Source organism: Monopterus albus, unplaced genomic scaffold, assembly GCF_001952655.1.
Source record: "Monopterus albus unplaced genomic scaffold, M_albus_1.0 scaffold125.1, whole genome shotgun sequence".
Taxonomy (NCBI): domain Eukaryota; kingdom Metazoa; phylum Chordata; class Actinopteri; order Synbranchiformes; family Synbranchidae; genus Monopterus; species Monopterus albus.
In genome coordinates, this window is record NW_018128005.1 from 1,374,791 (window position 1) to 1,386,558 (window position 11,768).

The 11,768-nt window shown below is 42.1% G+C and overlaps 1 protein-coding gene across 3 annotated transcripts in view; it reads right to left on the bottom strand.

Annotated features, from left to right (window-relative positions):
• LOC109967083 (receptor-type tyrosine-protein phosphatase N2-like) overlaps positions 1-11,768 on the bottom strand; it is a 194,639-nt gene that overhangs the window by 161,993 nt on the left and 20,878 nt on the right. For all 3 annotated transcript variants that reach the window (XM_020612432.1, XM_020612430.1, XM_020612431.1), the window contains exon 3: positions 3,472-3,585. In XM_020612432.1, the coding sequence (XP_020468088.1) occupies positions 3,472-3,585 (114 nt within the window). The remainder of the gene's footprint in view (positions 1-3,471; positions 3,586-11,768) is intronic.

Below are 11,768 nucleotides of genomic sequence, written 5' to 3' on the forward strand. Positions count from 1 at the left end.
CACATCTTTCTCTCTGTCCGGGATTCTGTGTTGGATTCGTTGTCGACTCCCCTCGAGCTCTCTCTGCCTCTCAGTTCTTTCTACTGCAGTTGAGACTGTGTCGTGGCCTTTATGTTCATCCACGGCACAGACATAACAGATACACTGCTGATCAGTGCGGCAGAACATCTTCATCACCTCATCATGACGAGGGCACATGTTCTCCTGGAGCTTCTTGGAGGGCTCCACCAGCTTGTGATTTTTCATGTGCTCTACACTGAAATGAGGCTGCAGGTGTTGCTCACAGTAAGAGGCCAGACACACCAGACAGGACTTGAGGGCTTTCAGTTTCCTCCCAGTGCAGACATCACAGGCCACATCTTCAGCTCCAGCAGCAGCAGCACCTTGGAGTCCAGTCTTCTTCAGCTCCTCCACTAAAACTGCTAACAAGGTGTTTTTCACCAGGACAGGCCTCGGTATGAAGACCTGCCGACACTGAGGGCAGCTGGGGATCCTCCTCTCATCCCAGTCGGATTTTATGCAGCTGATGCAGTAGTTATGTCCACAGGGAATAGTCACCGGATCCTTCAGTAGATCCAGGCAGATGGAACATGAAACTGTACCCTGGTTCAGCTGAACTCCTTCCTGCGTCATTTCACCTCCCTGTGGCAATGACTGTCTAAGTTTTACTTTCTGACAAGTGAAATTAGTTTGAGCTCTGATCTCAACGTGTTTCTGCAGCAAATGGATCCTGTCAGCTCGTGCACTTCACCACATGTTGGTTACACCCAACTTCAAACTACAAGTGTGAAGGGGAGGGAGCAAGGAATTATATGGACAAAGTGGAGCGGCTGTGTGTGAGAGAAAAGGGAGGAGTTAGGAGTTCATGGCCTCGCTGAAATCCTTGTTGCACACGTCAGTGTGGTCTGAATCTGAACACCAGGTTCTGTTACTAGGTGGTGGCTGTGGCTCATGAGGTAGGGCAGTCGTCTCCTGACCAGCAAGTTGGTGGTTTGACTCCCAGTCTCCCCGCATGCCTAAGTGTCCCTGAGCAAGACACTGAACCCCGAATTGCTCCCGGTGGCTTGACTAGCGCCGGTGTGTGGCAGCCTGTCGTCATCGGTGTGTGAATGGGTGAATGGTGTATGATCTTCTGTAAAGTGCTTTGGCCAGTGCAACACACTGTGAGAAAGCGCTATATAAAATACAGTCCATTTACTACATGTTCACTTGCTGATAATGCTCAGTGATAGTGTTTATCAGTTCTTGAACTGTAGTTACCAAATGGTGTGCCATGGGATTTTGTGATAACAACAGTATTGCAGTATACAACAATATAAAAAGTTATAAATGAATTTTTAATTTACTATATCAGTACTTTGTATGCACTTGTTTCCCATTTCAGAGGCAGGTTCTACAGCCTAAGAGAACCACCACAAGAACAGAGCAATCAGTAGACAGTACCATGAAAGCTATAGTACGAGTCTTATGGCTATAGCTTGACCATGAATATCAAGAGCCCTCAGCCCAAATGCCTCCTCTGACAGGAGAAGTTAGCTAATGCTAATGCAGTGCCAAGCAAGCTGAAGAAGCACTTGGAAACCAAACATCCCTTCTATGCTGAGAAAGACGTGGCCTGAGAATACGAGATCTACACCAGAGGCAGCAAGACTGTTTGTGGGACTATGTGAAATTGACTGATAAGGTTAATGGAAGAAAGCTAGATGCTAGCAGAGTTTATTACAAAGTAGGAATGGGCATTTCAAGTTAAAATGCTATTTGATATTCACTGGCAACTACACAGACACACACACACACACACAATATAGCACCATATTGCTAGGCATTGTCATGTGCGCATGCTGTGTCCCCAGTGTTCTGCGGCAGTAGAAAGCACATTCACTGGGTTTTCAGCAGTATATGGCTCCAGCATTGCCTTATTCTGAGGAACAACACTCACTGATTTGCATACAATTGTACAGGTGTACCTAATAAAGTGGTTGGTGCATGTAGAGTGGAGCATATTGAAAACTAAAAGAAAACTTGCTAAAGATTGGTTTATGAGGTCCACATCAATTTTAGACCATTGTAAAACTCATCTGCTTTGAATTGGTGGTTTTCAACTGATGCAGCTGTAAAGCTGATGCTTGTATCGATTATCTGATTTGTATTGGTTTATCTTTACACCCCAGCAAACATAGATGATAGCTAAGCTTTTGACAAGAGCAATAGTATTACTGTGTACTGAGAATATTCTGGTACATTTCAGCCACTCCCAGACTAGTATAAACCAGTTCCATTTGTTCAGGTGTTGTGTAAAATCCCAGTGAAATGGTCCCGGGGAGGGCAGCACAAAGAATGGCACTAAGGCTGCTGACCTTTGAGAGCCAAGACTTATCTGTTATCTTATCTTGGGTAGTGCTCCCTATCTGAAGGTTGCTGTACCTGGTGACTCCACTGGGACCAAAAGCCAAACAGCGAGATAAGGAGCAAACATGGCACACGGTCTCACAATTTGAGAAAAAACAAAATGCAACATGTGACAGTTATGCAACCCACATGATGGACCACCCACTGAGGATGTAATGTGAGATGCAACTTGAGTAATCTGAATCATGTTTAACCATTCATAAGTAGTGTGTGGGAGTGAATCATTTATCTGTGCTATGATTAACCACTTACAAAGTAAATCACACATAAAACTGAGTATGTTTGAATGTATGAATCATTTATTTTGTATCAAGGTAAATCAGTTACTTTTATTTTTAACAATCTGAAGGAACTGGAAATAACTGTGTCAAGAGAAAGTGAAATTTGCCCAAACACTGACACCACTGTATTCAGACTCATCCTATAGTCAAAGAAAATACACTACTGTTTTCAAGCCAAGTTCAGTTTGTTTTTTGTTTTTTTTGAAGGTGGAACTTGGATCATAAGATCCAGAGGAGACGTGGTTGGACAAGGTAGAAAAGGTGAAGCCCTTATTGGATCAAATCAGTTGCTCCCATTGGACTAAGTCTGTCATGTTGTCTGCTGCATGTTGGTTGGATTGTTACAGAATAAAGACCTTTTACACCAGACTCAATTGTCTTTACTGGACTTTAACCAATCTTCCTGGCCCAGGTTGGGGTTCCTTTTTCTAGCAATGTTGTAACATATAAAATTAAGTTTCTGTGGCTCTCACAGGGAGTCAGAGTCACAGACTGAAAATCAACTACTGTACATTTCAAACGCGCCAGAATTTTAGCTGCATAAAATCAGCACATGTAGATCATTTGTGGATGAGCCAGCAGAACAAACATCATGCTAAGTTGCATTAGTGAAGTTATTTTCTAGTTGAAATGTGACACCATTTTAGAGAGCCTTCAGTCAGCCACCTTTGACTGTCAAGACACTGGTCTGGTGTGTCACGTGGTTGTGTATACTGTACACCACATATGTGGGGCAATGAGAACAGTGTGTGTGTGTGTGTGTGTGTGTGTGTGTGTATACCTCTGTTGGAGAGCTTCTCCAGCAGGATCCTGAAGCGTTGCACTACAGACGGCGAGACATCGTAGGTGTAAACCTCCGTCACTGGGACAGAGTGACACCTCCCGAACATGCCATCTGCCGACACACAAACAGACACTAAGTCGACAATCTTCTATATTTTGCATTTCACACGTGAGAGGGACACAGTTTCGTTAAAAGGCTTTTTCCCCAACTGACTCAATCGCCTTCACGTCATATAGAGTACAACCAGGAACAAACTGTCTGGTACAGTGTGGCAGCTCAGTTTACATAGCATCATCAACACAACAGGAAACAGAACATTTCATAAAGTTGACAGATTAAAATATGGAAGGACTAAAAAGTGCAAGTTCGAGTAAAACAGCATGTATTGTGCCTGTAGGGTTTCAAAACATAAGACCACCAGGTCAAAGAAAGCTGATGGTCCAGGTTAAATGTTCACACCCAAATCCTTTTAGTCCAGTGGAATTGCAACGCCAGCATTTGTTCATTAAAGATAAGTAAATCTGCACAAAGCTTTTAGTTATCTTTGGTAAACTGTGGCATGTAATTCACCGCATCAATTAATATAAAACTATGCTAAGATCTCTGAAAGGGCGGTAACACTGAAAATAAAAAAAAGTTGTCATTTTAGCTCATTAGCTAAAGCAATTTCCTGTTTAAGTAGCATGCAAACCCCTTGCAGTGGGGTTTGCAAGTAAATATAGTGTGGAATCTTAAACGTGCTTTGTTTTTATTTGGCACGGTAACAAGCTTGTTAGAGAGCACGCTAATGTTGCGGGCATGGTGAGTTTAGCTCTGTAGCTCAGTACCTATCATGAACAGTTTTTCTCTGACACCGTCTCCTGTAAATGGGGCCTAGTTGTACAACATGAGCTCCAAACTGATCGCCACTCGTGGATGTAGATCGACTGTGCAGGAATAGAAACATGGTGGTGCATTACAAAAGCAGGTCAAGTGAGCACCACTGATTTAAAATTAAACAAAATGAAGCCAGAAAGAAATAGCTGTTTTGATAAAAGGGATTAAAAAAATGCAATCTGTATTTTTTTATGTAGGTTCAGAACATATACTTCTTATCTAAATATGCAACTTTTACAAAAACATGCATTTTCTAATTGACTTATGTTTTGAAGGGTTGGTTAACCTGGTATTTGATTTAACAAAGTAACAGCATCAATTTGTCCAGTGTCCAAAACTGATTAGATGATAAACTGGGCGCTTTTCAACTTTAGTCAGAGTCAGATCCAACTCTCCTCATCCTTGTAACACTAAGCATACTGTAGATCCCATGACACACAGCATGACTTTTCACTCAGTCCTGCTTCCTTCTAAAAAGCCACACAGTGGGCAGTGTTAATGTGAGCTGTAAAAAAGGCCGGCGGGAGGCTGTCTCTGGAAATAACGCTATGGGTGGACAAAGTCTCAGGAAAGATGAGACAAAGGACAGAAACGAACACTAACATTTTCAAGCAGTACCCGCTGAACTCACACCGCAAAAAAGACAGCACAGTTATAATTGATACATTCTGTGCAAGCAAGTTCAAGCAGTACCCGCTGAACTCACACCACAAAGAAGACAGCGCAGTTCTAATTAATACACTCTGTGCAAGCAAAAGTCAGATGTATTTTAACTCCCTGTCCCATCTCTCTTCTGTCACTGTAACTGCTGCTCAAGTAGTGGTTAGAAAAAGTAAAGTAGATAAAGTTTATGTACTAGCTCAGATGAGATTTATTCTACAAAAGTACACCTTATACGAATGTCTGCAAAAACCATCAAAACACCCACAATGATGCCGCTAGAAGAAATAGATGGCCATGAAAAACATGGTTAATTCATTAGTTTTAGTACAAAAACTACTTCTAATCCAGGTTACATTTAGAAAGAATCATCTTTATACAATTTATCTGGTTTCACAGATGTAGAAAAATATAAATGTGTCAACTCAAACATGTAACCTAACTCAAGCTACTACAGTAAAACCTGCTGTATACATGGCCAAACAAATATCCTTAGTCCTGTTCACTATTGTTTACTTTGTAGGGAAGGTCTGTCTAAAAGCAGGACTGGTTGACAGCCTGAATTTTAGGGCAAACCCCAAGAATTAATGTCAGGGCATTAGGTGACTGGATTATGTATACCCTAAAATGTAAACTATGTCAATAGTGGATGAAGTAGTCAGCTCTTTTACTGAAGTAAATGTAATAAATACTCTATTAAAAGTTTAAATCCTGCAGGAAGAATTGCAAGTATTATCAGCTCAATGTATTTAAAACATGAAAAAGTACTCATTATGCAGAAATATTGCCTGTGTGAGTGTGATATTATTGTACATTTGATCACTAAATCATTATTACTCATACATGAGTGTTTAAACTGAAATTTTAATGTTGCAGCCTGTGGTGAAATAAATACGTCATATACTGGGAGTTTAAACCACTGCTTCTCAAATGGGGGTATGAGTACCCCTAGGGGTACACTGGAGTACTGCAGGGAGTACATGAGATGTTTTTCAACACTATAAATTCAATACAAATATAAGATCAATAAACTGTATTTTATATTCAATATCCTGTAAATACCCTTAAAGTACTGAGTGCATTTTCTGTTTATAAATGACAAAAAGTGAGATGTACAGTCAAGCATGAGGAAGACATACAAACATCCTCAAAATAACAAATGTTGCTGGCTTGTTTGAAGCCACACTACAGGGCCTGACAGTGCCCTGTAGTGTGTGAAAGCAGCAATGTCAGTCGTGTCTAATGAACTGAATTAAGACATCTTAATGGATCTATGGCCTCTGGAGACTCCACAAGATCAATGTCATGGGGCATCGTTTGGCAGGGCCTGGGCTGACTGGCCACAGAGTGAAGGCCTTCCTTCACACGTCACCAGCTTCCTCTGGCTCTCATCGATTCACTGAAGAGATCAATGCTACTCAGCTGCTCTTCGTGCATGCAGTGCTCTCTGTGTGTTCTTGTGAGTGAGTGGTGTTAAGGGAAGCATTATATTGGATTTTTGAAATGCAAGACACTTAACTGAAAGAGACTGATCTGGATTAAGGTCAACTTAGTATTTGGCTGATCAACAGAAACAACGATTGGGAAATGTTTAGAAGACTAGGAGCCATTTGAAAAGACTGCTGTAAATATGGAGATGCCTGTACATTGATTAGCTGTTCAGACTTGGCTCCTTGGTCTGCTGATCTGCTGCTGGACCGCTGCCTTTTGTACAGTCATAAAGTTTAACTACGGTTTTTTATTCCAGTCTGATCTATAAGATGATGTCAAATCACTGCCGTTCATTTATTTCAAGTAATGTGGTTTTAAAATACTGTAGTTCCATTATAATGCATTAACAGAGTAACCTCCCTTAAACGACTGTCACTTCACACACTTTTGATCAATAACACTACCCACACCAGCCAATTACTCTAATCAGACAAGCGTACAGCAAATGTGCCAGTGTAAGATCATTAAACACTTAGTGTTTTCACCCTCCATCCTGACCAGTGCCATTAGTGATTGAGAACCACATCCCTGTGCGCTGCAACAAAGTTAATAAAAGTTTAACCTGCGTGTAGCGCTCTGTGATGACACATCCAATTCTGCGTGTAGCGCTCTGTGATGACACATTCAACTCACTGTTGGTGGCGCTGTCCCTGCAAAGCAAGCTGACCTGGCCATTGGGAGCTTCTTGGAGTTCAGTGTCTTGTCCAAGGACACTTCAACACATGAACTGGAGGAGAACAGGAAGCAAACCTCCGACCTTCCGGTTAAGGGATGACTGCTCTACCTCCTGAGCCGCAGCCGCCCCAAGAAATTTTGTACTAATGTCAGTTGCTGCTTGGCCACCAGGGGCAACTAGGGGTTAAATGTCTTGCCCAAGGACACTTCGACATGTGGACTGGGGAAACCGGGAATCAAACCACCAACATTCCAATTGGGAGATGATTACTCTAACTTAAAAAAAAAACAGCTGGTCACTGTGTTCTTTTGCAAATGTTACTCAAATCTGAGGAAACTGTTGGACTATTTTCAGATGCAGATTAATACACATTTGGCGCTCTGGCAGAACAGGAGGATGCTGTCTGCGGGACTATGTGCGCTTGGTGATGAACGATTTATGAAATATAGGACAGTGGAGCTCTACAGGAGTAACTTCGGACACAGGGAGTAGGATCAGTTCGTTCTGTTTCGTTTCACCAGCTTGATACTTTAATTATGAGCCGTAGACCATTTGATGCATAAAGAGTGAGGCTCTAACCTTTAAACAGCCTGCACACGCTGTAGGCACACAACATGTTTTCCCACAGAGTGACAGCTTCACCCTCTTGCTCACTGTAACATGCATCACTTCTTGATACCAAACAATGAAGACAACCTTCAGCCTGATTAAAACACAATGGAAAACTGATCAGCTGCCCTGAGAGTTAAAAACCGATATCTTCAAATCTTTCACCAACTGTTTATTACATGTGTAACTCATCAACAAATGCAGACTCATTGAGATATTCCCAGCCCAGGCTGCCACGGGCTGTTGTAAGGCATGTTCAGAGACAACATGCAACAGGGCGCAGATGAGTAATGGGTCAGTATAGCCGTGCTCCTCTCACGCCTGTTGCCATGGTGAGTTCCATCAAGTGCTTTTTGTCCCTTGCAGCTAATCAAAGGGAATCAGGGTGGTGGAGCTGAACCGGAGCACCCGCCTTTGTCATTACTGCTTCTGGGTGTGTGTCAGGGATCAGCAGGTGATTCCCCCATCCTGCTTGGTGAAGATCGCCTAGGCTGCATTCAGGAGAGCTGTACAATAAAGGCTGTCACAGGACACGCACTGTAATTGCAAGACTTTTGCATTTACAAAATTAATCTTTGAATGGCTGAGAACGCAGTGAAACTCCAGTAACTCAAAGCTACAACCTGTCATGTTTTATGTACTGTAAATCAAGAACACAGATTCAGGACAATGGCATGAAGGTAAAAACTAAACTAATGAGTACAGGAACCAAGGCAAGTATACTGACAGGCAAAATAACTAGCTCAGGAGAATGGGGCAAAATAATGACCGAAGCTGTTAGAGGAATTGAACACCAAGGCAGGCTCCGAAAGCTACTGCAGGAATAATAAGAGACGCAGTTAGACGACATAGAGCAAAAGAAGAGAAACCAGAGAAACCTCAGGCTGAACACTGGGCACAAATGAGAACAGTGACTTAGGCTATATACTAGTTATGAAAATGCAAACAAAATCCAAACTCAGAGCTGAAAACAAGCCAATGTCTCCACAGGCAAAGAAACACACCTAACTACACAACATGGTGAGTATAAAAGTACTACCTTCTTTTAACAGACAAATGTACAACTTTTGTAGAAGGGTGCAAACAATACAAAATAAAGAGCAGACAAAAAAACTGGGACTAAGGAAATGTTTGGAGTCCATTCACCACATGAAAAGCATGAAAGCAGACACGGAGCTACAGACCACGAAAATGGAGTCCAAGCATGACAGTGAAAACTGGAGACAGAACTGAAGCGCAGGTGATTCTCTGATAGGACAACAGGGCATCCCGGGAATGTTAGCTGGAGACTTAAATACTGAGTGACTTGATTAGACTGACAGAAGCCAGGTGGGTGGGATCAGAACAGCTAATGAAAGCAGTGAACCTGGAACACAAACGGGGACCAAACAGGAAGTTGGAACTGTTTCAAAGTAAGAGCTCAAGAGGAAGGAAATGGAATCAATCACCTTTATTTGGCCAAGTATGTTACACACAAGGAATTTATTTCCGGTACAGAACCGAGGCAGCCATCTGCAGCGCCAACTCAACCGATGACTCTAACCATCAGGTGCAACTTGGGGGTTCAGTGTCTTGCCCAAGGACACTTCGACATGTGGACTGCAGGCACCGTGATTTGAACCCTCAACTCTCCGGCTGAGGAGGCGACTGCTCTACCCACTGAACCAAAGTCGCCCCCATGTAATATAGTTACATCCAACATCAGGCTGATCTACTGTAGGACTGTAGGCCACTATAAAGCAAACAGGCTCAAACAATGGATATATGTATTAGTGACACACACTTATGATATCTTATCATGTGGAAGAACCACACCTAAAGTTAAATCTGGGTTAAACAAATAGTCTTTATTTCTGCTCCTGACCTGACTCATTGCTCTGCTGACACAAACCTCTGTCTTCAAACATAAAGTCAGTACAAAACGACTAAAGTTTATCTGCATACAAACACAACATGTGCAAATCTGCCTTCCTCAAAAGGTGTTAAATCACATATCAAATATCTAAAGAACTAAATATGCATTATGACATCCTAATATCTAAATACGTAGAAAAAGGAAATACAGTACACTTTATGGTTGATATAAAAAGGTTCAAACTAGGGCTGTGAGGCTTAGTCTAATACTTGATCAATAATTATTCATTTTTAAGCACAAATACCAAAATGTTTGGTGCATGGCTTTACATGCATGACAGTAAAATAACAAAACAACAATCTGAGGATGTGGGAAATTATAACAGGACTTTTCAGTTGTTTTTTTTTATTGACAAATTGATCAACCAAAAAAATTATCTGCAGATCACTCATTAATTCACATAATGATCAGTTGCAGGCTTAATTAAAACATTAAAATTCTAACAGATTCTAACAAATTCTAACATTAAAATTAAAACATCTTCAAATACCTGGGCGTCCACATCAGTGAGGACCTCACTTGAACACATAACACCACACAGCTGGTCAAGAAGATCACCAGGACTCCACTGCCCTGTCTGCAGAGCATTTATCACCGCAGGGTGCGTAGGAAAGCTGCCTCCATCCTCAAGGACCCCACCCACCCCCAGCATGGACTGTTCATTGCCCCTGCCCTCTGGTCGGAGGCTCAGAAGTGTGAAATGCAGGACCTCTAGACTGAAAAACTCTTTCTTTCTGACTGCCATCAGACTCCTAAACAGTTGACTCAGGATCTACCTCATGTAATTCCATCTGTATTGTTTACATACTCATTTTGCACATGCACAAATGCACACTCACTGCTGAGTATTTACACTCCACGGCTCCCACGTAGCATATATTTTCTCTGCATTATATTGTGTTATTGTTGTATTTTTATTGTGCTTCTTTCACTTGCTGCTTTAAAGTGCTTTAGATTTGTGTTACTGTCTATTTAGATTTGTTATTGCTCATCTACTTTATATTTCACTTGTATTTTGTGGCATTCATGTGGGCAGCAAAGTAAGAATTTCATTATACAGGGAAACACATTTCCTAACTGTGCATATGACAAATAAACACTTTGACCTTGACATGTCATAACAGGGGGCTCTAAGTGAGTACCTGGCAGGCTGCCGTCCCCGTCTCTACGCCAAGACTCAGCCGCATGCTGAGGCTAAATATGAAAGTCAGCGGAGGTTTCTACAGCGCAATAAAGGACCATCTGAACAAACAGTTGTTTCTTAAATGCCTACATTTGATTTAATCAAGAAGACTCATCTGTATCCTGTACTGATGAAGAAACCGGCGGTCACAATATGATCAATAAGTTCCTGGAAACTGGTGAAACAGCAGCTAATACAAGTTAGGTTATATCCTGTTACCTGTTGGTCTCTCTGATCAAAAACTCTGTCTCTGTACCATTTGAAACCTCACTTCCACATGTACCTGTTATTATGGTGGGTTCTTTCTGCAGCGCGATAAAGCCGACACATGCTGGCATTCAACACTGCAGCTCTAAGCACAGCCCTGCTTAGTCACAATGAAAATGTCAGCTCACTGATCAGGCGGCGTCTTGCCTCTGGACTGCCCTTTCTCCTGCTGTACCCAGACATGTCGAGGTGATACGCTAAATAGCAAAGAGTCCACAGGGGTGGGTGGACACCCTTATCGCTGCTCACTGAAGCCTGGACTGTTGTGTCAGACCTGGGGTGCCATGACATGTGGTTGAGTTTGCCTGCAGGGCAGGATCGTTAACATTCTGTCAAAAGCCGGTATAAACATGGAAAACTGCCCTGTTCATCTACCTATTAACATAATGGTTTTTGTCATGCACACATGCTGTAACTGTTTGTGACATAATGTTCCATAATGGCTTTATTTAGATAAGAGCCAAAATGATAACCTGATATTTGGTACCTGCTGTGGGCATAATAGTATAAAGGCAAAAGACTTTTTACTTTGAGGCTATAGGCTGGATGGGTGGTTGGAACAGAGGCACACTGTGCAGTGTGGGCGACATACAATACACAGACAGGTGAAAGGAGAA